Source organism: Choloepus didactylus, chromosome 19 (genome assembly GCF_015220235.1).
Source record: "Choloepus didactylus isolate mChoDid1 chromosome 19, mChoDid1.pri, whole genome shotgun sequence".
NCBI lineage: Eukaryota > Metazoa > Chordata > Mammalia > Pilosa > Megalonychidae > Choloepus > Choloepus didactylus.
The window spans coordinates 61347402-61374278 of NC_051325.1; the positions used below are offsets into that span (position 1 = coordinate 61347402).

Genomic DNA, 26877 nt, shown 5'->3' on the forward strand with positions numbered 1-26877 from the left:
TTGTTTTTTAGAAAAAAGCTCTCAGTGACTAGCACACACCTCTCACCCAGCTTGGTCTGTTTTTAAACAGAAGCCCGCCCAAGGTAGTTTCCTTAATTCCTAGCAATGCACCAAGTCCCCTTACTATAGGAGGTGGGGGGGGGGGAATCCCTTCCAGAAACACACAAATCCAGTTTGCCGCCTTTCAAACTCACTTTCTCCCATAGATTACCTCCAAGTAGAGGATATGCATATTATGGCCGAATTGTGAAAACCTGTTACCCCCAGCGCCCCTCCCCCAACCTCCTCCTCCAGGGAAAAGGGACTGGTTCCAAGGTGGAAAAGCCATTAAGGGACCCTACAAAGCAACTGAGGAATACAGAGTACACCAAATTCCCAGGAAAGCGCCCAGAGCCCACCCCGAGGACAGGGCATTTTGCTGCCTAGGGCTTCAGACCCTCTGCCTGAGGCACTTGGTGTTAGCTGCCTTTCTTTTTCTAAGGCATTTCTGGCAAATTCCCCAAACATTCGCAACTCACTAGTGTCTCCCAGCTTGCCCTTTTGTCTCACCTGCTAGGCTGGGGTTAGCATTTGAATGGGGTCGTTGGCCCTTTCACCTAGGTGGGGAGCTCTCAAAAAAGGCACGCCTTTGAGTTGAGCACATAAATCCGTGAATTCCCAGCCAGTTGTATTTCAAATGGGAGTTGGGGGGCAAGGAGGAGAATAAAGCTGGTTAAATATTATGGTATGCCTCAATATTTAGTTTTTTTTCCCTTACTCCGTTAATCATTTGCTTAATGGAAATTTGCCTTTTTTATGGACAAAGGTGTTCTTGTACCTGAGGTTTTTGTGTTGGAAAATTATGCAGCCGTGTGCAGATGTTGTGTGGTTCAACAACTGGCATAGCTTTACTTCTAAAGTTTTGAAAACAAAATGTTTAATCTCTATCAGAATTCAGGAATTGGAAATTTTAAAGCTTGGAAATGGTTTTAAGAGAAGGCTGCTTTGCACTGGAAGCCTTTTTCCCTCTGGAATTACTTGCCAGCCCTTTACTCTTTAACCCTCATTTTTAACAGCTGTGATAGAAAATTTAATGAGGAAGAGAGCTGAAACGTCAGTATTGGTAAGAATGAAGGTCTTTTTTCTTTTTTTTTTCCTAATAATCTGCATGAATTTTATCTATATTCTCATGACTCTTTATGAAAAGAGGGATGCTGTTGAGAGGAAACTGAGCAGAACCCATGGTGTTGGGGAAAGCATGTCTCTTAACAGGAAGGTGACCCATAACAAAAAACAAATCACTAAAATCAAATTAAGTTTCCAGAGGCCAGTGATGTCATATGCCAGCTCAGGTGCTGCCCATCTCGGAAAAAACTACCTGGCAGAGGGGATGAGTCTCAAATTACATCTTGAATCCCCATGTTCCAGAATGAGGGATGGAATTCCTTGTCCTGCTCTATGGGGTTTTTACATAATGACTCTGTTTCCAAAACCTTGACACTCCAGAGTCAGGCAGTGGAATCTAATAGAGAAACGCTGGGCTGCTTCTAGCCCTGATCCTGCCCGAATGGCCTCTGGTCCTGCCCCACACCCCTCTGCCTCAGTTTCTTCACATGGAAAATTAAGTGGCCGAATGAGACTTCCTATTATCCTCAAAATTTATATAGGTTGATTAGTTTAAGAAGTCTGGAGTTGCCCAATTTGACTCTTATCAATGATGAAGCAAAACTAATGGGGGGAAAAAAAAAAAAAAGCAGAAGTTGATCAAATAAAAAGCACCAGCTGGGAATAAATCTGTTTTGTGTTGATCTGATGTTGATTTTTGTCAAATTTGCTTTTTGAATTGGTGACAAAAATGGTTTCAAGAGACAGGTTGGAAAATGAAGAATTCCACAGCATCCTGCCACTGAGAAAAAAAGCAGGCATCCTTTAGAGCAGATATTTAGTGTTTGTCTTATGTGTGTTTTATTTTCTCCACTTTCTCTCTCTGATCTTAGTGTTTGGAAACAGGTTTTTCATAGTGGGAGCAGGCAGAATGCAGTACTGCAGTTTGGAGATGCCAGCTGCTTAGGAGAGCAGACTGACCAAGCGCTGGTTAAGGGACTACAAGAGTTGAATATGATTATTGGAAAAAACCTTTAAGTGTCTGATTAGGGGGAAAAAAAAAAACTGGTTTCAGTCAAATTAATTGATTAAGTATCACCATTTCTGTTTTATATTTTAACTTTTTTTTTTTTTTTTGGCCACATATTACAAGGCTATAAATAAGGTGAATCACTGACATTTTGTTTTCCTTTTTTAAGTCTCATTGGTACCCATGCTGGGAGGAAAGCTAAGTGCCTAGTTGAGTCACAGGGCAGGGAAGCCGAGTCAAGGCCAGGGGGACCTGCAGTGCAGGCCGCACCACCTGTCGTCAGGGCTCCAGCGGCCGAGGGGGCCGCCTGAGAGGTGCCAGCCCCCGATCCCCAGGGGGGCTCCTGCCCAGTGCCACATGCAGACACAGCCTGTAGCTTATTTTAGGCTGCACTCATTACAAATGACCAGGGGGACTGGCTAACCGAAAAGGCAGGGCCAGCCGGGCTGCGGGTCAAGAGGGCAGGTGGGGCAGGAGTGGGACAAAGGAGGGCCAAAAGCAAGAAGATCTGAGGAAGACAAAAGGAAGAGGTTTTGAGGGCTCACAGGAAAAAAAAAATTGGAAGAGATGGAGCAAAAAGAGAACACTAGGGAAGGAAGAGAGATTGGGAGGGGTGGGGGGCAAAGTCAGTCAATTTGAGGGATATAAAGAGAGATGGGGTGACTTGGGGGAGACTCAAAGGCAGTCTTCAAATATCTGAGGGACAAGAGGCTGGGGGTAGCCCAAGTCAGTGTGAGGAAGAGCATTTTAACAGCCAACAGTGGCACTGGGAGGTTGCTGATGGGAACCTCGATGAGCCACCGTCAATGCCACAATTATGGCAATCAAACGGGAAGATGAAAAACCCAGGGAATCTTGTCTTGTAGTTCAAATCTAGAGCATTTGGGTCCAGGGAGAGGCTGGTCTTCCAGGCACCCCCCCCTCTGGCTTGAAAGGTGGGGTGGTCTGGAGGGGGGTTGGTGAAGACTGACAGCTAGCTGAAAAAGACAGGTTTCTCCCCCACCCCCCACCTCCCAGGCAAGAGCTGGTTCCTGAGTGCTTGGCTTATGTTGCTGTCTCAATTAGACTTCGTTAAGAAAATTCGCTCTGGGTAATTGAGGTTGTGCTAGAAGGTGAAGTACACCACCCCCCTTAAATTCCAACAACGTTGCCCAGAAGCCCCCAGGGTGTGCCTGGAATTTCTGTCATGAATTACAGGAATTTTAAGCAGAGTTTCCACTAAAACCAAATTTATCTTCCAGGATTCCCTGTTGCCCTCCCAGCCCCCACTTCTGCCCCTCTTTCCATCCCCTTCCTACAGTGTTGCCTCTATGCTGTTCATTTTTTCCAGAATGATCACTTTTCCCCTCTAAAGTCTCTGCTGCAGCATCTGCCAGTCTGGAGAAGGAATCACACCCCAGTTCAGGTGACCGGGAAAAGAATGTCTGGCCCCACCCAGGCCGATGGATGGCACCGTGATGATAGTGTCATTCCTGACCCAAGCAGACTCTGGTGGCACTTCCAAGAAAAGGGCAGCTGATTATAGCTAGTGAGCTTTCAAAGGAAGGGGTCTGAATTCATGGTGGGGGGACCTCCGGCCTTTGTGGCTTATTCATCTGTGCAGATGACGTAGTTTCATAAATATGGTTTCCGCTGTTTTAATATCAGGCCTGCAACTGCTATTCACCCAGGGTCTTGCCTCTTCCATTTGAGGCATTTTTCCTTTAGCTGGCACTCGCCTGAGATAGTCTGGTCACGCAGACCCTTCTGCAGAAAGCAGCGTGCTGCTGCTGCCTCCACCGGCCAAGACTGGCAGAGGAGGTGCTGCAAGGTAAAAGGACGGGGGCAGCCAGTCCTAACTGAACGGTAATTACTACTGAACGGCTTCAAAGTCTCTCGGCTAGTCGGTCAGCACTCAGAAAACATTTGTCACTGCGCCGCCGAGAAACTTAATTGCTGGCTGAATTCTCTTCCTATGTTCTGTTTCTGCTTTGGCCTTTTCCTCACAACTGGTGAAAAGATCCCCCCCTTTCCTCATTTGAAAGAAACCTATCGACAGGCAGCTACTTCAAAGTTGGATGTGCCTTGTGCTTTTGGCAATGAATAAAAACCCCAAAATGTAAGGAGAAACACAATCACTTGTTGATTCTGATTTGTGCTGTCGTGGAGGCACTTCTGCTATAGTGAGGAGACAGTCTGGGGAGCCGCAGGGCACCAGGAGGGGCTGCCAAGGAAGCAGGCCGTCTCCCTACAGGTGGTAGTGGTGCTATTCGGAGAGTCAACAGTGAAGAAGTAAGTTCTTTCCACTTGGGATACTTATTTGCACAATCTGTTAAGTTGCTACTGTGGCACCCAGGCCATTTGGCCTGAACAGACCTAACTTTCCTCAGAAATGCAGAGTTAAGGGAAACATATTTAGCGTTTCCCATCCCTTTCTTAATTCTTCAGTGTAGAAAATCTATCATTTTTAAATAGCAGAGTATACACAATTTTCAAGAAATGGTCACCTGGGTTTTTACACGCAACCCCTTCCTCCTCCCACCCAGCACATGGCATCATTCCAGCCCTTCTGTCTAGCACAGGCTCTCTTAGGAGGGTCGGGCCCTGGGGGTCTTTATCCTTTCAACCCAATTCAGCCTTCTTTTGTGCACCCCGACTAGACTATCTTGACTTCCTCCTCCTTAGCTATATGAATCCATTAATTGACTTCCTTGATCCTGCTCATTTCTACCAAATATTTGCCTCTGCCCCTGATGGAAAATCTAGGTTTAAGGTACTTTGCTATTAGGAAATTATAATGGGCCAGTCTAAAAACCACTGTCCCTTATGGGCTCTGGACCAGGCTGCCCACCAACACCCATCCCCAGGCAGTGTGTGAAGGTCACGATTCTCTTGAGACAGCCGGCCTGCAGCAGGCTCGGTGGACTGCCCCACCAGTAAGGGTGCCCCCAGCCAGCCCACAAGCTGGTCACCCATAGCTCTTATCATACCACGTTCCTCAGATCCCCAGCAAGGCTGCCGGGCTGCCTTTCTGGTCATCTGGCCATGCTTCCGGGGTCTCCCCTTGAGCTGTACTGCTGATGTGTGGTCGAGTCTCCCTCTTAGCCCCACTTGCCCAAGTGATGTAAGGTTTTCAGCTTCTGGCAGTCAGTCCCTACAGAAAAATAAACAAAAGTGGACAAAAAGAGAAACATCAGGGTTGTTACATGCTAGGATTCATTCTCCCTGGTCCTAATTTAATTTTAAGGTGATTCCTACTCAAGTCGCATTGTCCTTTCTCATCCTGCAGCAGTGGCTCTTAATGGGGGCCAATTTTGCCCCCAAGGACATCTGGCAATATCTGAAGATATTTGCTGGTTGTTACAACTAAGGAGATGCTACTGGCATCTAGTGGGTAGAGGCCAGGGATGCTGCTAAATATCCTTAACTGCACAGGACAGTCCCCCAGCAAAAGAATCATCCGACCCCAGGTTGCAGCCACAATCTAGATTTCATATGCTGCCAGCTTCCTAACTTCCCTCTGGGGTGCCCCCACCTGCCCCTTCTTAGCGCTCACTGCCCTCCTGGGCTCTTCTTTCTTTCTCTCCAGTGGCCCAAATATTGGTTTTGTTCAAGATCCTATCACCAAATATACTTCTTCCCTTGAGAATATTTTCTGATCTGGTGATTTCATCTCCTAATAAGGATTATCAACTTGAATTTATGGTCTTTGCCTTTCTTTTAAACCTACATCCCTCCTCCCAGGCAATGTGTGTCACAAGCTCCATCCAGGGCACCCATCCTCCCCTCAGCTCTGCAATGTCTAAAACTAAATTGGCTCTGCCACCATGCTGGCTCCTTCCCCGTTCCCCCATCTCACTCGTGACTGGTCAGCCAGGTACCAATGGCCCCCCTCCCCTTTTGTGTACTTTGAGCACAGAATTTTCAGGGGACCCTGCTCCCCTCGCTGTGTGTGGCTCACTCCCTAGAAGGTCATGGCCAGCCACAGCCTCCTTTGTGCACACACGCGCACATTCCTTTGTTCTCTCCATGAGGGCTCCTCCACGCTGCCTCGATCCTTCCTAAAACTTAGCTCCAATCATCACTTGCAGGACAAAGAAACTTTCAATGTCCTCTCCATTTCCCACCAAAATAGCTTGAAAAGTGCTTGCCTTGCTACTACTACCCCATAGCTTCCTCAGAGAGATCCTCTTCTATTTTCCCTGCTTCTCTCCCTCTGCCCCTCCAAGAACCAGCCCAGATGGCCTATTCCACTACCAGGCCATGCCCCGTGCCTCCTATCCTTGGATCTTTTGTTCGTGGTAAACTGGCTCCCCTCCCCCCACCTTCTATTCACAGCCAAGGCGTCTATCCTTGCACGGAAGCCATGTGAAATGCCATTTCTTTCTTCCATCAGGCGTTCCCAGGTCTCCCCTCCAAGGGGAAGTCTTTCTTTCATTTTTATGCTGCTATTCCCTTTAGGATGGGGGACTGGTATCTGCCCAGCCTTGATCCCCTCCATATATGTGCTCCCCTGTCAAAGAACCAGGATACCCAAGAGAATGTTGAACAAAGGGGTCCCAACGGGCCCTGGAGAATATTGAACAAAGAGGCCCCAAACTCATTCTTTGAGGGATGGAGCCTTGGGAAAGAGACTTCAGGTTCGCACCATCGGAAGTGAAGTGGGCCGAGCGCAAGGCCTGGTGAGAACAAACCGTCCCTTTGGGGTCCCTATCGCGGTCTCCCTCGGCTCAATCCCAGCGTCTACTGACCTTCCACTTCTGCAGGTCTCAGCATCCCCGGGAACAACTGCATCGGGGCGGGAAGCCCTCTCCTCAGGGTCCTGGCCCTCTACCTCCAGGCCCTGGAAATCTTCTTTCTCCTCGCCTCGCCCCAGTGGCGGTCCCCTCTGTTGGACAGGTTCGCCCACCGCCATCAGCGAGCCCAAGGGTAGACCTCTTGGAGCCCCTGGCCTCCCCATCCAGTCTTTGTGACTTGTGGCATCAGGCAGTGTGACCCCACGGCGCTAGCCGGCCTCGTGGCCCCCCAGGCCTGGCCGCCATACATCCGCCCACCAACGGCTTCCAACCACCCCAACAGCACAACCTCTTTGGGCGTTCCAACGCGGCGCCCCCTATTGGACCGCCCACTCATATCCGGTTTCCGGTCGGACGCCCCCTGCTCATTCGCCAGGAAGCCTTGATTGGCGTGACCCCAGCCCAATGGCTGACCCGGCGCTGGGGTCCGAGGGGGAGTGGGTCGGCCGTTGGGGCCCGTTGGCCCATTCAATGGATTCACAAATGGCTGAGCCATGGTGTGTGGGCGAAGTTGGGCAAAGTTTGAACCAAAGTTGAGTGTTGGCATTTGGAAGCGTGTAGACCCATAGGGCGGAGACGATGCGCCTTTGGAGGGACCCCCAAAAGTTACCAAGGAGTCCAGTTTGTCAGTGTTCCCCCAGAGCCGCCTCTTGGACGGTGGATGCGGGGGGCATGGAGGCGCTCTAGCTGTGGTACCCTCCTTCTAAGTCAGAGAGATGCGGTACCCTCAACAGGAGCGCACTGTGCTGTGGTTCGCCCGCCTGCGGCTTGTGGATACAACGATCCCGGGATGCCCGCGGTGCACCCCTCGTGCGGCAGCCCACCCTGGTGGTTCCGCAGGCGACCGCCTGCCCCTGCCCAGCGCCCTGAGCCCCGGAGAGGCTGGCTGCTCCGTGTTACCCACTGGGCAGATTGCCCGCGTGCGGGGTTTTATGTCCTCCCGAAGTTGCAAATTTTTCCCCGGGGTCAGATCCCTCCGCAGACCCCCAGACCTAGCGTGGTGCGCGACATGCGCGGAGCTCATCCAGGCGTGACGGGTGTTCGCACCCACGGGCTCGGAGCCCACCCTGCGCCGTGGTAATAGCGCGGCCGGGCAACCGCTGCTTTGTGGCCAGACTTAGTGCTGCCTCGGCGGGCTCTAGCAATGAGAAAGTAAATAGGCAGCCCTGGGAGACTCATAGCAAGAGGAGAGGGGCTGAAAGGGCGCTGCGGAGGGGCCGGAGGGGCTGGTTCGACCCTGCAGCCAGCTCTGGAGGCTGGAGCCGTGAGCCGCCGCCGCCGCCGCCGCCGCAGCACGATTTATCTTTGGATTCGGTGTGCCCGGGGGTGTCCAGTCCCGAGACTACCACAAAGCGGCCATAAACCCAGACCCAAATCCCCTTTAGCTCTTCCCAAGAATGGTGCGACCTGCGGAATTCCCAGGTCCGCCCTCTGTGGGGTCCCCATGTGCGCCCCACGCTCCCCTGGTCTGTGCCGCCGCCAGGGTCCCGGGGAGGCGGAAGGGGCTTTGCCTGGCATTCAGTGGTGCGCCCCCAAGACCCTCTTATTCCTCTGCCTCACCCCGCACAGAAACGTGGAGAGATTCCCTGCCTGCGCCGCCCTGGGCCACTGCGTAGACCCCTAGAGTGTGGTGGGTTAGGGGCTTTGAAGTGCCTCACGGAAGCCAGCCTCGGCAAGCAGCAAAGAAAAACTGCAGAAGAGACGGAAAGTGCCCTAAGGCGATTTAAAAACAATGTGTGCAAGCACTCGGCAGCCCCTCGCTTCCCCTTCTCCCCTCTCCGGTGGGCTCACGACCACCTGTCGCATCCCCATGCGCTCGCGTCCCCCTTCCCGGGCGCCCAAAGCCTTGCGCTCTGGATTTGGAGCTGCCGGGGACTTGGAGCTTGGAGTCGGGGGCTTCCCAGGGCACGGGGCTGCGGCTCAGGGGTTTTTTGGGGTGAGAAACCCTCCTGCAGTCCCCCCTCCCTCAGGAGGAGAGCCAGTCGAGTCGGGGAGGGAGGGTTTCAGCTCCTGCGTTCAAGCTGCCCGGGACCCACGTCTTGCGTCACGTGTTCTGCAACGCAGGAGAGCTTTTTCTCTGGCCAGGGGAGAAGCAAGGAGAAAGACTCCAAATCAGTCAGGGAGAGGAGTGGAAGGAGCCAAAACGTCCCTGGGAGGCTGCGCTCATCAGCCCCTTACCCAAAGTCCGAGGTTGCGGGCGCCAGGAGCCGGCGTCCCCTGGTGGCAGAGAGCCGGCACTGCAGACGATTTTCGGACCGAATCGGTGCGCTCCCCAGCTCCAAGCAGGCGGAGCTAGCCTTGAGCAGAGGGTGAGAGAGGGAGGAGGGGACAAGGGCAAGGCCAAGGGGTGGGCTAAGGGGGCAGCCTGAGGGGATAAAAAGTGGCCAAGAAGGGACCAAGACTCCACCAGCAACGGTAGAGTTGCTACTGCAATGGTCTAGGGTTCAAGGCCTTTGAACTACAAGACTTCACTAAGGTTGGACAGTGAGCTTGGAGAACTTTCTAGCTGGTACTTTGATTTTTTTTTTTCAAAAGTACTTTTTTCACCCTAGTTTGGTTGGGTGCTCCGTCTTACGGGGCCCCCAAATTATTTTGAAAGGCCGCCACCGTGTTATGGGCTTGCGCAACCGCCTCGACGGCAATAATATGTCAGGACAACGCGATATCCCCCTTGAATTCGGGGAGCAGCCCGAGCAACCACCTTTGGAGGCCCCAGGGGCAGTTGCCCCCGGTGCTGGGCCTGGCGCAGCCGAAGCGATGGAGACCGAGCCGCCTGCCAGCGAGCCCGGAACCGACGAGATGGACAGCGAGGCCTTTGGAACGCCGGAGGTCTCCGAGCCCTCTTCCCAAGGCCTTGGCCTCGTCTCAGAGGAAGCTGGAGCTCGTGGAGGCCCTAGTCCACCTGCCAAAGAAGCCGTGCCCTTCCAAACTGAGGAGCCCAGTGGGGGAAACCTCTGGCCTACCCTGGAGCAGCCTGGGGCCCTCACTGGGGCCGGAGCAGGGGCCCATGCAAGCCTCGAGGCCTTCAGCCCAGCAGCAGAAGAGCCCGAAGCCTTCACTGGAGCCAGACCAGGCCTGGGAGACTACAGCCCCCCACCAGAGGAAGCTGTGCCCTTTGACTTTAAGCAGAGAGGCTGCAGTTCATCACCCTTGCAGCTCGGAACCCTCGCTCCGGCCAGCCCAGGTTTGGGGGTCGCCAGCACTCCCCCAGAGGAGCCGGGACATCCCGGGCCTGCAGACCCAGGCTTGGGAGGATCCAGCTCTCCCTCTGAAGAGGCTGTGCCATTTCGGTTTGAGGGAGCAGGCTTCGGGGGCGATAGCCCACCCTCTGGGCTCTCCCGAGCCCTCCCAGAGGTCGACGGTGGCGGCCAGTCCTCAGCAGTCGCGGTCCCGAGTGCGGTCTGCCTCGCTCCCGCCGAGAGCGTGCCCCCCCTCTGGGTCCCAAGCGCCATCGACAGCCCAGCCAGAGAGGCTGTCAGACCTCCTTACTCCGCGGGCGACAGCCCCCCGTTGGAGATCGCCCGACCCCAGCTCAAGATTGGCAGCGCCCCTGTTGGGGTCTACGACGCTCCCGTCAACCTGGACAGCCCCCCAATCGCGCCTGACGGCACGCCCATCGAGGTCTCCCGAGCCCCAATTGAAACGGAGAGAGCCGAGGCAGAGAGACCCCCAGTTGAGGGCGAAGCAGCCGAGATGGAAGGAGGTTCAGCTACCGCTCCCGCCGAGGGAGGTAAAGTCACCTCTCCAGGGGACGGAGCCCCAGACGCCGGGGATCGAGCCCCTGACGCTGGGGACGGAGCCCCAGACGCCGGGGACGGAGCCCCTGATGTCGGGGATGGGGCCCCTGACGCCGGCGAACGAGCCCCTGACGCCGGGGCCGCCGCCGCTGCCGCCCCTGCAGCCCCTGATGCCGGGGCCACCGCTGCCGCCCCTGCCGCTGTCACCGGGGCCGCTGCTGCCACCCCTGCGGCCCCTGCCACCGGAGCCGCTGCTGCCACCTCTGCAGTCCCTGCCGCCCCTGCTGCCAGGGCCCCCCGTGCTGGCCGAATCACCCGAGCTGATGTCCCTACCCGGGCATCAAGCCGGCTCAAGCTCCAGCACCTCAGACCCCCCAGCCCTGAGATCCAGGCTGCTGACCCGCCTACTCCGCAGCCTGGGCGCTCGGCTTCCCGGCGGGGCCCCAGGTCCGACCGCAGCCGCGGCCACAGCGACGACGAAGAGTCCGTCAGCAGCGACGACTACCCCGCCAGCAAAGACGACCCCGAAGAGGGGACCTCGGGAGGCCGCCGCTGGGGGCAGCCCCGGAAGAGCCGCCGCCGCCGAAAGCCCCGGCGCAACTTGCTCCGCAACTTCCTCATCCAAGCCTTTGGAGGCTGCTTTGGCCGCTGCCAGAGCCCCCAGCCCAAAGCCCCGAAGCCCCCCAAAGTCAAGAAGGTTTCACTGGCAGAGAAGCGCAGACAGATGCGCAAAGAAGCGCTCGAGAAACGAGCTCAGAAGCGCGCCGAGAGAAAACGCAGCAGGCTCATCGACAAGCAACTCCAGGCTGAAAAGATGGGGTACATGTGCACGCACCGCCTGCTGCTTCTAGGTAATGCGGCGGACGCTCCCCGGGAGGAGCAGAGCCACCAGCGGGACCCGGGAGGGGGTGGCAGGGCTGCACCGTGGGGCCCGGGGCCCGGCAGCCGGAGGAAGGGGTCCGGGCAAAGGCAGGAAGTTCCAGCAGGGGACCCTAACTTTACCCTGGGAGCGGGAGGGCATTCGGGTGGGCTCGGGTAGCTGAAGTGTGTGCCCTCCAGGGAGAAAAGTGGCGCAGAGCGACATTGAGGGTCGTTTCCAGCTGGACAAGCCAGCGCCAGCGACCGTAAGCCGCCCCGGAGCCTTGGGTTGGGGGCCGGCAGCACAGGCGGGGGCTTCAGGTGAGCCAGGAAGCTCTGGGGAGGGGGCCGGAGCCTCCCCAGGCAAGGATGGTTGGGGCCGCGGTGGGCTGGGGTCGTCGGGAAAGGTGCGCCCCCGCCTCGCCTGGCACGGCTGCTTGTACTCGGAAAGCTTGTGGTTGGTGTGTGTTTGTGTTCATATTCTGTGTCCGCCTTTGCATGATCAGCTGAAGTGTCCCCCAGTTCCCCTAACCCCGGCACCCCCAAAATTACCCGCCGACTGTGTACTCGTACTGGAGAAGTGGCTTTCTGTGTTTTGCGCCATGGCGCGGTAAAAACTTTCGGTGTTGGAGCATTCTGGAGGTATCTGTACGTTGGCGCTCTGCAGCGGGCAGCGGGAAAATGCAGAGGGGAAGGCGGTGGGATCTTCTGGGTAAGATGCAGGGCTCCTGGCCTTGGGGCGAGGGGGCCACTGCACGCTGGCCTCCATAACCTTTTTTTCCGTGTGTTTCTCTCTTTTTCCCTTTGCGCTAAGCGTTTACCTCACTTCTCATTCGTTTGCCAAACCCTCTCGCCTTTACGGTTGAAAAACCAGACACACAGGTATCCGGGGCGTCCAGGGCTGCACCCAGGGATTCAGCATTCTGTACACACTCAGCTTACCTTGTGGGGGGTGGAGGGTTGGGGGGGGGCACTTAATCTGCTGTAAGCAAGTCTAGACTCAAAAACAAAAGGGAAAACAGAAAAGAAAAAAAACCCACACTGGGCTGATTGGGCTGGTTCCAAGGGGGTGGGCGTGGCTGTGTTTAAAAAATACGAAATCATTTTTTCTTCCCAGGGAAGAGCCCGAGGTAAGCCAATCATTTGCACTTGATGCAGAGTACAGTAGGAGGGGCTTGGTTTAAAAAGACGGGGTTATGTGTTGGGAGTGGAGTGCCATCCTTGCGTTTGAAATACAGTTAAAATAAAAAAAAAATTTTTTTTTTAATGCTCCGTGTCTATTTTACCTTGTGAACAAAATGTGGCAAAACTGAATATGACTTGTTAAATATGTCAGTGTTTGCATGTAAATTTTTCCTAGCAGCTTAAACTGGGGGCCCAGAGGCTCAAAGGTAAGATCCTCTGCTGCTCAGCTTTGAATACAAAAAATGTTTCAAATGACCTGTGACTAAAGTTGAAGTAACCATTTTCTAACAGAAGGACACCTTCCACAGCCCTCTGCCTCCCCCTCCCTATTTCTCAGTGCACCTCCTCTCTCCAGCACCCCTTTCTCACCCCAAAACAAGACCCTTTTCCCCATCTCCATTCCTGCCACCCCTCCCCTCCTCAAAACTCCTCTCATCTCAAATCTGGGATATTAATTAATTCTTTTTACCACAGTTCATCAAAGCAGCAATTAGCAATAGTCTGAATCTGTGGCTTAAATGAAAATCTCTGAAGTGAAGTGCCACAATCTTAATTTCTTTATTTTATTCTCTAAGACCTTTCAAGGGATTTCAGGATCACAATTTCTAAGACTGTGCTTCATTTGTCTGTTAAATATTGTGTAATGTGTGATGGTTTTTATTAATGACATAATTGACATAACTATGCTATTGTGAAATTTCCTCCCATTTTTAAATGTAATTATCATTTTATTTATGCCCACCAAGGGAAATAATGACCTTATCACACACACACACACACCCCCCAAAAAAGGGAGATAGTTTAAATTTCAGATGTCTAAAGCCACGGAGCCTTAAATGGCAATGCTTTGGTTTTCCTGCAGACAACTGATTTTTGCCTTAACAGCCCCATACCAATATTCCAAGCAAAGCTCTGGGAAGCAAACTTTAATGGAGATGGGGGTGGGGGGGGGACAATTGGGTGCAAACAGGAGACCCAAGTGACAAGATACCCCCTGGCCCCTAATTGATAGCACCCCTTTATGTGCTGAGGCCTCAGTTGGCTCATTCATGAAATGAAGATTTTTCCACCGAGGTCTCGTTTAACTCCAGGGCTTGGGTCCTCTATTCTCTGGGGTTGGGGGCAAGGGGAGAGAGCACAGTCCACTCAAATCAGGACTAGCAGCTCAGACCATAGATGATGCACACATAAATCCTGCAGTAGACTGCCTATAGCTGGGCCAGGTCTTAGGAATATTGTGGGTTTCCCTTGCCTCCCCCTGTTTTATATCCAAGAGGAAACATTAACCTTAACAAGAAGAGATTTGCTGAAGTCCTCTTGCCACTCCCCTGGCTTTGCTCACAGGATATTGGTGGTCAAGGTCAAGCATGTTTGGATGCTGCCCAGCCCAGGAGCTGTGCTGGCAAGCATCAGGCCATGTCTAGCATGAGCATGAACTAAGATGGCCAGTGTTAGATTCTGTGGCAGTGCAATTTGTCAGGCCAGGTGACAGTTTCTGAATAGGCTTCATTTTACCTAAGTGTCAAGAGAGGACCATATCTGAGTTACTGACTGGGGAGGGGGCAAGGAGGAAAGATGAAGTGTTACACGTTGTCCACAATTAGGACAAGACTTGACCAACTCTCCAGTCCCCACACACAAAACAAGTCATCCATACATTCATTCCACTGAAAATGCAGATCAAACACCATCCCTTGATACAATTCCTGATTTGTAACATGCACATTCATCTGTTGCTTTAAAAATGTGTATGTGTGTGTTGTATCCTGTCTGTTTTTATCGCCCACGTTACAGGGAATTTTAAAAAGAAAATAGGTAGGTAGGTAGATAGATAGGTCCAATCAATAATAGGGTTAAAATTCTAGAATATCTAAAGGGTTATAGCCTGCTTTTTTCTTACTTAACATTATCCACTAATATATATTTCCTTGTTTCTGTTGCTCTTTTAAGTAATTTTGTTGGCTTAAACATGTTTTTGAAAACCTTATATTCTTTAAGAATAAAAGGGGGCTTGTAGATCAGAATTTTTCAGTATCTGCATTTATTGAATCCTGTAGGCAAATGTCATATAAATAATAATGGCCATTCTGCCATGACACTTTATTTATACAGTGACTCACAATTAACTGTATGAGGATTTATTTATGCCACCAAGTGCAAGTGATACATCACATCCCATCTTGTAGGAGAGCCTTTTTATTTTTTATTTTTTTATATAGTCTTATTTCTGTATTCAGAATGCAGTCCACTGGGCTGTTTGATGCAGTGGGAAGGACATGGCTTATCAGGCCACAAAATTTTAGGATTAAGAGACTTTTGTTATTTTCCCTTCTCTGTCTCCCAAAAGTACTCCATGCTTTTCAAAAGTCAAAATTCTACCCTGCCTTATAAAATCCAATTTTCTCTTGATTTTTTTTCCTTATAAGTGGGTTAATTTTTATAATTTGCCCACATGATATATACCAGGGAAAATGGTATTAAGAAAAGAAAATTGGGATTCACCCCCTTTCTGTATATCCCATCCTTACTTGAAAGGGAACAGCTTCCTTGCCCTCAATGTTATTAGGAATCAGTAATAATAACAATAACACATCTAAAAGCCTTAGTCACATGGGTTCTTTGAAACAGAAGTGGACAATAAAAACGTTTTAGGTAGGACTCCGTTTCATAGTCAACTAACCCAAAAGCTCAGGGGTGAAATATTAGGGATTTTTGCTCTAAGATTGCAAGGTAAGTGACCAAATCTCCGTTTCTAATTCAGATAAGAGGATGCTTGCAAAAAACAAAAAAGTGGCAGTAAGCTTTAAAGCATTATTTCAATGTAAAGCATGATTATTGTAAGTGTGCTCTGTGTTCTTAAAATCCCTTGGTGAAATGACAGGTGTCTAGTGGCCTGCTGCTTTCTGAATTATAGCCAAACCCTGACAGATTCCCAGACATAAATGTCCATTGAGCGTGAATGAAACATGAGCTCCCCATTTCTGAGATACCTGCCATTGCTACAGTGATATTTAGTTTCCACATTTGCTTTAACTTGTCTGCCAACACTGCAGTTTAAGTTTTGGGGGACTTTTTTTTTTTAATGCAGATTTTCTTTAAAGTCTTCTTTTAATCCTTTAGTGGTTTTCTTTAGTACAGGGTCTAAAGCTTTACTCCTTACTCATGTTTCCACTAAATATATATATGCTATATATATTTTTATTATACGTATATATTATCTATATTTATTTATTTATTTATAGTTGCTTTTATGAATAACTCCCCCACATTTTTAGTGTTACAATGTAACAGGTGCCTGGCTTAGATCTAATAATCTTATTACAATAACTCTTGCCCAATATTCTTCATAGCAGTTGTTATTTTTGGAAGTATCCCTTAACCGTAGTACTAATTCCCATTTAGCAAGAGTCAGTGCATGTTTAGAAGCCACCATCACATCACCTTTGACTTTCATCTGGAAAGGTTGATGTTAAGCAAAGAGAGAAGGCAACTGAGTTGACTAGATTTGAAATAACCTATACCAGCCATGATTCTTCTCTGCTTTTAGAGTACATTTCCCCACCAAAGAAGATTTTCTCCCAACCCCCAACAAAATTGTGGCTTTTGCATGTGGGAGGCATGTAAATAGCAAATGGAAATTGTTCCCTGTATTTCTTGGTTTCTTTAACATGTGGCAAAGGGGTTGCTTCACAAACCCTGCCTTGCCCTCCCAGGCTCCCTAAAGAAATGTGAAATTAACATGCCATTTGCCCGTTTTGAAATCAGATTTCTCAGGAAGAGCAGCAGTTTTCAAAACGAAAAGAGCAGGGCCCGTGGACGGTCCCCACCACCCACTGAAAACAACTTGTCAGAGGGGATAAGAGAATCAGTCCATTTGATTAACCCTCTCCAGCCCTGGGAGCCCACTAGAAAATGAGGACTCGGAGAGTCTGGCCTTGCTACCGCCTACTGTAACAGATGTCACTGAATTAGACTGAAGGCCTTTCTCTCCATTAAATTCCTATTCTGGCCGGAGCCCATGTTCTTGTCAGGGAGTTTGAGAAACTCTCTACGAGAGTCCTCTGAGGAGCCTGCAAGTCCTAAGTGGGCTTTACAAAATTTAGAAAGACCAGGGGAAGGCCCAGAGCCCAAGCGGTGTGTGTAGGGGTAAGGGGGACAGGGACCCCTGCCAAGAAAGACAGAGAAGAATCAGAGGATGGGACTCAGTTTGCCTTAATTCTTCTAAAAAGAGCCTCAGAGATTAGAAGAGAAGTTAAATTCTAGAAATTAAGTGAGAGAAGCCATTTAAGGGGAATTCTCAACCTACTGCCTGGCACTTAAGTACCCAATTAATGTTAGCTGTTATTAGAAATTTGCTTTAACTCTTAGACTCTTCACTTCCTGCCCCAAGTGAGGTGTTTGGGGGTTTTTGTTTTGTTTTGTTTTTGTTTTTTCCCCCATATTCTCCATGAGACCGTGAACTTCTAAATTCTACAAGTCCTAGGCCCCTTGCTCTGTCTCTGCATTTCAAAGGACACTCTTCCTACACATTTCGTAAAGAAAGAGCAACGCAAGCAGCAGACAAAAGACACCTTGTCACGTTTTCAGTTGTGTGACGACATTCTCAGGGAGAGAAATTAGGAGGATAACTTTGTCTTGTCTCTCATACTGTCATCTATTCCCCCTGCCCATCCATCCCTACCCTTCCCCCTCGCTTTTTATTAGCCCCCATAAATCAGTTCGAAGCTGTGGCTGAGCCCCAAAACCTGAACAGACTTTTGGTTATTACACATGTGAAAAAAAAAAAAAAAAAGAAAATGTCTTCAGTTTCTTTCCCAGCAGCCGGATGGTGAAGCAGGAAAGCCGGCGGGAATTGAGGACAAAGAACTCTCCAAGAAAGAGGTAGGGAACAACACGAAATCACAGTGTTTGACTTTAATTATTGTTCATCAGCACATGCTCTTTGGAGATATAGGGTCTCTGGCAGCATGAACACACCTTTCAAATTCGGCAACTGGCCTGGGACTGCAATGAAACTTATGGGAGTGTTGTATTACCTAGAGGTAAAATCCCAAATTGCGTTGCAGAGTCATTTGTGAAACCTCAGGAGAATTCTTGAGTATTTTGACTCTTGAGTTCTGCCCACAGAACTTGAACCGTGGGTCTTGCTAAATGTGTTTTAATGATTCAATTGGGGGAGAGGAGAGAGGTGTTATAAATTGTTATCCAATCCCAAATTTCTCATGAGTCACTCTGTCTCAGATACTGTCACACACATTTTGTGTGTGGGACAGCATAAGTGCTTTAAATTTCCTCTAATGAGTTGATAATAGGAAGGGAAATCTCTCCATCCCACTTTCTAAGGAGTGGCACAGCCAAGCTTCCACAAGCTGACTCCACTGAATACGCTCGATTCTTATTTCCTCCCTGGCCACAGAGAGGGTCTGTCTTGTCTAATTTATTCAGCTCTTGCCCCTCCCCATCAATCAAAAGGCCAGACCGCCTCTCTCCTCTTTCCTATTGGAACAATTTTGTCTTTCATCAAACTGATCGCTAATGTGCAAATTACCAGGAAGATATTTTTTACAGGGATCCTGTGTGGAGGTAAGTTTAAAGCTGTGGGGTTTTTGACAAGAAAAAATAATGATAATGAGTAAAAACCGAATCTAGTCATTACAATACAGTTCAGGGCTCAAGAAGACTGCTTGACAGGCTGTCACAGGGGAAATAGCTAGTGTCCTTCCAGACTCCCAGGGCTGGGGACCCGCATGCCTGGACTTCACTTTCGTTCGCTGTAAAATCAGGTGGTTAGTCCAATTGGAGAGAAAAAAAAAAAAAAAAAAAACAAAGGCAGAAACAACCTGTCAAAAATAGATGGCATTACTTAAGAAGTAGATGGGTTCTTAAATTGCTGGGACCACTTGAATAAATCCTTTTAAATTGATGCCATTTTCTTACCCATGGTTACATAGGGTAACTCCTAAGTGTCCAGAATACTTAGGCAGGAGCCCTCTGGGGTCCTCGTTCATAAAAATTCAAACCTTTATTTGAAATTGGCTTCTTGATTTTTTTTTTTTTTTTTTTTTTTTGGTCCTGGACAGGCTTCTGAAATCTTAGCAAGTGTCCATCTTAATTCCTGGTAACCACTTTCTATATAATTCTGCAAGACCTACAAGAAGTTTAATTAATTTTTCAATAAAATCATATGTGTTATTCAGGGGTCCTTCCGCCTGCTTTCCCCCCAAATATGAAATTTCTGATGACTAGCTCTGGAGAGCCTGGAGATGCTTCAGGTGAGCTGCTATCTCAGGGGCCACTAGATGGTGAGGTGACATAAGCCAGAAGAAGCCGGCACATCCATGGGAAAAGTGAGGAGGGGGGAGAGCCTGCAAAAACGGGCCCCAGCCTCACTGCATCGGCCCTCCCAGGACAGAGCCCCGACTTCAACAGGCTCCAAAGCTTTTGTCACATCCAGATCTTTATTTTTAAGCTGTGGCTTCCCCCTGTCGGCTGTGTGCTGGAATTTAAGGAGCACTTTGAGGGGCCCTGCCTGACAGAGGGGTTCGCGACAGGGGCTCCGTGGACGTTTTGTCATCTGCTCCTCTGGGCCTGGGGGGGTTGAGCGCCATCCCTGGCCGCTACCCACCAGGTGCCCGTAGCAGCCTCCCCTCCCCTCCCCGCAGTCATGACAACCAGGAATGTCTCCAGACATTTCCAGATGTCCCCGGGGGTGGCCAAAACTGCCCCCGGTTGAAAACAACTGCTCTAACATTATCAATATTAAATCCTGGGGGTTATTCATGACACAACTTGACCACCTTAAAAAAAAACAGTTATCTTGAGAGAAAAAAAGTTGTCAGCTTCCATTACTCGTAGCCAGTTGGAAAGGTTCATACCAACTTTGGTGATTCTGTATTCTTAGGTAAAGGTGAGTTCTGGAAATTTCAGGAAAGAAGGTAACCCAAGTGATCCTAAATAGAACAGGAAAAAGGGGGATTATTCCAGGAAAGTGAAATAACTAATTGGTCTGAGACTCCGGTTAACCACTTCAGTCCCCAGCCGCGCTAAGTCAGGGCTTCACTAGATTTTAACCCTTATATGTCACCTCTGTCATTTAGGGGATCTTTAGGGGTCTCTGTCTGGAGTGGGCTGGGGACTCTCCTACTGTCTGGTGAGCACTAAATTAACTTACTCTGTCGCAGAGAATGAGGCCCAGACAATAAGGACCTGCTGACAGCATATTAACTCGGGGTGATGGGTGTCCCACAAAAACCTGCACAGGGGTGGTCCGTGACGTTTCAGAAAGGCTCTGCCAGAGCAAGGCCTCCTGTAAGCAGGGCTCACAGGAGAAGGCCTCTGAAAGGCCGAAACGTAAAACAGACCTTTTAGAAAGAAATTGTCATTTTGTCAATACAGTAACAACCTCAGGATATTTCCTGGTGAAGAGTGCTGCACTCGGTATTGGATAAAATTGTAGATACCCTCCCACAGCCCCCCAGTCCTAGGGCAGATGCCAACCTCCCTTGGAATAAGAGTAACAGGACTGAACTGTGGTTTTATTTTTAAACAGTGGTCTGACTCCTGAACCCACGTCTAACTAGCCTCTTTCCCATGTAACCATTATAGAAGGTGACTTTATTGCTTTTTTATATTTTGAGCCTAAAACATTTATATTTTTGCCCCTATCTGATCTTAAAAGCTTTCAGATTCATCAGGGATTTAATTTTTAAAAATAAGTTTGTTTGTTTTCTTAGAGATTTTGGAATTTGTGGCCTTTCAGTTAATTGCAAAGGTGGGGGGGGGTAGGGAGTGAGACAGCAACTGTTTAAAAGCTTAACTATTAGGATTAATTTGGGGTGAGGGATAGGAAATAGATTGGTGGTTTGATAAATGATGTATCTGTCGTGTAAAATTAAAAATACCCTTTGAAGGATAAACTCCTGAAGACTAGCTTTACGTGTTCCAAGTCAGCTAAACGACTCATCCCCTAACGAGAATACCTCCTCACTTCAGGATCCTAGAAATTAACCAAAGCTTGTTTTGTGAATGTTGATTTTGACATTTTGCCTGGGACCAAGTGCAACATCTTTCCAAGGAAATGCTTCGAAGACTCAGGGCGGAACCCAAAAACAAAACAGATGCCAGATGTTAGGGGAAAATTTTTAGAAATTGGACTGTTAGAAAACCTCCAGCTATTTATAATTAAGCATTTATGTGATTTCATTTCTTTCTTGCTACTAAAAGGAAAGCATATTAGCTATTTTTGTTTTTCAAAACAAATGGCTGGTGTGGGTTTTAAGATGGACACGCGGAGCAGGGGTCCCCTTTCCAAGTGGGGGTTTGGAAATGTGCCTGGTGAGCACCCAATCTGCAACTCGAATGAGATGTCTCTACTCGGGCGGTTTGGCAGTGTGTGTGCTTGGAGCGATCACTCTCTGCTGTCTGCCATGTTACTCTGATGGAGGAGGGGGTCTGGGGGTGGGGAACGTGGGGGAAGAGGAGCCTCAACTTCTCTGGAGGGCCCTAGGATGACCGAAAGAGAGCACTGGCTTAGAAGTTAGGGGTTCCCATCCCTGTGATCTTGTTGGATTCTAGCACTCAGCTCAAGGATTCCATGAATTTGCCAAGTGGTGTCCAGAAAAGATAAAGTTTTGATTCTCGAAATTGTTGTCAGTGCTCCATTTTGTGGGGATTCTGCCGAGTAGTTGGGGCCTGCCATAACCAGCCGAGGGGGATTCAAGTTCGGTGAGTTAAGACAAAGCCAGCAGGCATCTGTGTGTCCAGCTTTCTGTGGGAAGAGGTAATGCCCCCGAGCTTGAGAAAAGGAGACTTGAGGTGGAGGCTGGTATTTGGGGGGCAAAGTTGACAGATAGAGGCTTTCTTCTTTCCTTTTTTTTTTTGGCCTTAAAACCTTGATTCCCCAAAGTCAGGGTCTGACTTCAGATGTTAAGGCAGGCTCAAAATCAGGTAATCCTGATTCTGCCAGGAAAAAAGTTGGAGATCAGGAAGGAAAGGGTCTGGATGATGCCCAGAAAGGGGCTCCCCACCCCTTTTCCCCCAGAGGCCAGCACAGCTCAGAAATGGGGGTGCTAAATCAGCCTCCTAAAAAAAATTCTCTAGTTTATTTCTTGCTTTCCTCCCCGCCCCCCCCTTCTGAGATTTTTTTTTTTTAAATAAGGATTCTTATTTGGGGGGAGAGGGGTGGTTCTGAGCAGAATATACACTTTTGGGGTTTTTTTTTAGGGAAAGAAATGAGAATACCAACTATTCAGGGTTGGGAAATAGAGACAATAAAATAAAGCAAGGCTGCTCAGAGCTGGCTGCCAGATGGCGCCCTGCTCTAAGGTTTGAGAGCTTAGCTTTTCAAAACTTGCAGCTGTGCTTGTGGCTAAGGTAGAAATCTGCATCTTCCTGTACCCTGAGCCCTCCATCCCAGGGACGCAGCCTCCTGCCCCCACCCACCACGGCTCCCCAAGGCCTAGGGATGTTTTTTAAGGTTTTCAGTTGAGCAGTTGACTACTATCACTTTTAAGTAGTGGCTCTGTAGACATCAGGAGAACGGGAAAACACATTTTCACAGTGGTGTCCAAATTCACAGCCCACGGGCCCTGAGTCTGCCAGGAACCAGGGCCAGACCCTGGCAAATCACTTTATCTCTTGGGTACCTGCTTTCCTCATCTGAAAAATGGGAGGGTGTCCTTCCCACTTTAAAACTTTTTAAATTCTCTTATAAAAAGTTTAAATAGAACAGGTGTGCCACACACACACACACACACATACACCCTCTTTTAAGTGTCTTTTTCAAGATGGCAGATTGTACAGGAAATCAAAATTTAGAGTGATCTGTCATCCTTTGTTAAATAATAAGTTCTGGGTGCCCACCAATGGAAGAACCTTTGCAGGAAGCTGAGATAGCAGAGATGGGTGGTGGAGAAGACAATCCAGGGCTAGGAAAGAGGTTCAGAGGTGGGCAGATGTCCACTTTGTACTGGGGAAATCTGGAGAGCCTTCCTGGAGGAGTTAGCATTTGGGACCATAGTGAAGATGCAGCAAGAGGAGGGATAGAATTCAGGTTACATACTCAATGCCTTTTTTACTACAAGAGGGCACTGGTGAGGGAGAATTCTTATTGTTTTTTCATTCACAAGCGCCATCATTGGGTTTTTCAGGGTCTCCAAGCAGGGCTAGTTTTAATTTTTTCCTTTCCTTCACACCCTTTTACTCCACACTGGGTCAAACCCATAATGAACTGAGGGACATCCTTTGTCGGTCATGGCTCTTTGGTCTTCTAAGGAGGAGCCACTCATTGGTTTCAGACCCAGCGCTAGACTTGAAGGTTGCCTGTGGCTTCCGTCGGCCGAGCTTCTCGTCGAGGGGGAGCTGGTCTGATGGCCAGGTTCATGGTTCCAGGAGCAGGTGCCGCCTGCCCTCTGCCCACCGCCCACCCTCCCCTCCTCACAGCAGCGGTGCAATCACGAGGTCATGAATTTGAGAGCGGCCATGTGTGCAGAGGCCACAAGAAGTTCCATATTCCTTTCCATGACACTCACCCCCCATACCCCAACCTTAGACACTTTCTCTCCCCTCACTCTTTTAAAGGCAAAGGAACTAAATAGAAAATAGTAACTGAAGACACAAGTTTCCATCCCACTCTTTTTTTAAAAGTATTTTTGTAGTGAATGACTTCTTAAGCCCGTGTTCTCCTGGGGATTCTTCGAGGTTTTCTGGCTCCTTTTCCAACCCAAGGCTCCTTACAGTCAGCCCATGGCCGTGGCCACAGCTCCTGAGGGCAGGGGTCCACTGAGGAGCCCGGGCAGGTGGGCTGCCGGGATCTCCACCTTTTCAGGACCAGAAAAGCTCCTCCCACCAGATGTCAGCAGAGAGCGCAGAATGGCGAAGCGCGTGGAGGTGGGATCACTTAGGATTCTGTAGATAAAAGGTAGATTCTCTAGATAAATAATTCTCTAGATAAAAGCCCCAACAGAAAAAGGTTTATAGAGTGTCTTAGGCTGGGGTGGGATTCTGCCCTGGGTCCCTGGGGGCAAGGTTTTAGCACTTGTCGGTCATGTCATTCTTTGCTTTTGGGGCTGGAGTAGAGGAGTAGAGGGGGTCTATTTAGTGGGGTTTCTTTGCCAGCTACACACACATACACACACACACACACACACACACAGACCCGCTGAGAGCCCACACTTTTCCCCTTTCCTGCAGAATTCATATTTATTGTTAAAATGACATTATAGTATTAGAGGAAATCTCCCCACCCCACCTTCATCCTGCCCTGATTTTATTTCTCCTTAATCTCCTGTTCTCTACCCAGATGTAGGCACATTTTTAAAGAGCATAATAAGCCTGGTGTGCGATCAATTTTGTGCTTAGCTCCCTGCCTGCCTCCTCCTGCTACACACTTTAGGCTGGTGTCCCCATTGTGGCATTTTTCTATGTCCCCCGTTGTGTCTTTTCACAGTTCTTTGACTTGCTAGATCCTCTCACTGGGGTGGGAAACAGGGAAAAGGCATCTGAATTCTTTCCTTTTGTTTTTCCTTCTACACTTTTGAAATCCCAGGGTCCTTGGGAAATTTACTCAGAAGTTAAAACTAACTCCCCTTAACCAGTTCTTTATTGTTGAGAGAGAGGGAAAGGGGGGTTGTAAAAAGGAAGGAAAGAGCTAAACAATCAGAGATTAAATTTAATTTTTTTATTAAAGGGAGAGGGGGAGAAATAAATAAATAAAAGGTGCTTTTGCTGAGTTTAACCCCAAACACCACCTGGGGTCCCTGCCTGCTGGGAACTTACAGTCCAGAGGGGAAGTGAGGATCCATTTGCACCTGGCAGAGGGTGGCAAGTGGCCGGGGCCAGCACAACGGAGGGGCGGCCAGAAGTTCCCCAAGGGCCCAGCTGGGTTCAGCCCGGGAGGATGGCGTAGTGGAGGCAGGGGCCAGGGGAGTGTGTCAGGGTGTCATCCCACTGCACCCACCACCCACAGGGGTCCCTCTTGGTCCCGGAGTCCAGGAGGAGCTCAGGGACAGGGTGGCTGGTAGTGTGTGCAGGGCTGGGACCACCCCTGGCCTTCCCACCCCCACAGGGCTCTGAGCTCTGGCCCATGTTCTCTTGCCCAGAGCGCAGACTTTTTGGTCCTGCAGAAGTTCCTCTCCCGATCCTAAAGCGACTGTTGAACCTTTGTGGGTTTATTTTATTTTATTTATTTATTTATTTACTTTTGAGATTATTGCTAAAAGCCCCCTTTTAGCAACAATCTGATTTTCCCCAGTGTTTTTGCTTGCCTTATTCCATATAGTCGTTTTGTTTTTTTTAAGAAATCTGGCACAAACCAGACCTTTTAGTCCTGAAAAAAATCTCACCGTCATGTGTTCTTTGATTCAACAATTACCAAAAATAAAACAAAACAAATCCTAAAGGTAAAAGCAAGCATCCTATATTTTAAGTATACATCTCAGATATTTCAGAAATCCTTAGAATTTTATAGGTAGATACCCTTGAGGAATTTGGCTGCAGCCAGACCTAGTGTGGGGATTGTTTTTCCTTTTTCCTTCCTTCCTTCTTTCCTTCTTCCCATCCTTTCTTCCTTTCCCCATCTTGGAAAAACTAGTTTTACTCTGTTGGGGCACATTCATTAGAAAGGGAAGATAACTCTATTCAATAACAGAGGGTGAGAGGAAGAGAAAAAGGCGGAGGGGGTGGGGGAGGTGGGGAGACCAGGAGGGGTTTGCTCTGTGTTGGGGGGTTTGGGGGGAGCACTGGGACATCACATGCAGACACGAATCTCTCAGCCTGTGTAAATGAACCTCACGCCAGAGCAGACCTTCAGTTTCCTGGCATTGGTGGGGAAACTTCCGTCAGCTGCCTCTCTGTGTCCTGTGCTTTATTCATTAATTAGTTCAAGTGAAAAAATAAAATAAAAGTCATGTCCCAACCTGCTGTGTTAGGACCCATTTTCCCAAGTTTTTGCCTTAAAAAAAAAAAAAAGTCCAGAGAAGCAGAAATGGCCCTGCATCATTCCCAGGGTTTGGCCTCTTCCCACCAGGAAAAGCTCACACTCTTGCAAAATGCCAAGAGTTAGAAATGTGTTGCTAATTGATTCGAGCCAAATTTGTATTGCTTTGAGAATCAGCAACAGGGCGGATTAGGAGCCAGTGGGGGGCAGGGGGAATAATTGCTGTTCTCACGGCCAGGGAAAGAAACTTGACACAAACATGATTACAAAATGGGCCTTCTGTGAATTTAGGAATCGTTAGGGGGTAAGGGTTGTGGTTGATAGTCCAGGAAAAACGAAAGGTTGTTTGGATGTGTTTAATGGAAATTTAACATAAAATGACACGCCTAATTTTGGAACACAGTAAGTCTATCTCGGTGCCAATCTGAAAACAGTTGTCGCAAAGTGATTGATTGTTGACTATCGGCAGGTCTGAGGTTTACCTCGTGTAGGTTCGTATCCAACTTGGCAAATAGCATGGAATCCTGGCTTGTCCTTGGTGAACATGGACCCATTTTTCTGCACTGATAAGTTATTTCCTAGTTTTTTTTTTGGTTAATTTGTACCTCGAAGTGGCCTTGTTTCCTTCCTGCCCTCCTGGTAGCCCTCTTTAGCTTGCAGTACCACCCACGTGTCTGCAGCACCTCTCAGGACGAATCCTTGCCTGGTCGGTGAGTTGGCCCTGATTTGGGCACTTTCTTCTTTCATTCATTCATTCAATGTATATATATGGAGTGCCTAAACTGTGCCCTTTCCCATGGGGAAGACAAAGGTATCAGATATTGCTAATCCCTCTTGATGGTCTGACAATGTTGCTAGAGAGTAAAAACAACCCAGGAAGTTAACAATCATGAGCGATCTCCTAAGTGCTTAAATAGGAAATAAAGATAGATCAGCTAAGAAGAGATGGAAACTGAATTGTCAAAAAAACAAAACAAAACAAAAAAGCCTTCAGCAGCCTTCTTAGAGTTCTCCAACCCAACTGAGAGAGAAGCAGACCATAAAATTATTGTGAGTGCTGATAATTAAACTGCAGAAGATCTGCAAGGATCTGCTTGGGTCAAAACAATAGTATCAAGACGTTCAACAGGCACAACCATTCAGAATCCCAGGCCAGCCCAGGGCTGGAACTGTGCATGTCAACAGCCGTGACCCAGCCTTCGCTATTCACACGGTGGACCCAAGGTTGATGCCTTGTCAGTTGTACTATTGAACAAGGGGTCTTCAGAGTCACTG

At 49.0% G+C, this 26877-nt stretch overlaps 1 protein-coding gene across 2 annotated transcripts in view; it reads left to right on the forward strand.

Annotated features, from left to right (window-relative positions):
• The first annotated feature begins 9501 nt into the window (after positions 1–9501).
• GNAS (GNAS complex locus) overlaps positions 9502–26877 on the forward strand; it is a 56992-nt gene continuing 39616 nt past the window's right edge. The window contains exons 1-2 of one of the 2 annotated variants that reach the window (XM_037811340.1): positions 9502–11476; positions 11685–11804. In XM_037811340.1, the coding sequence (XP_037667268.1) occupies positions 9502–11476; positions 11685–11804 (2095 nt within the window). The remainder of the gene's footprint in view (positions 11477–11684; positions 11805–26877) is intronic. The other variant, XM_037811341.1, reaches the window with a different exon arrangement.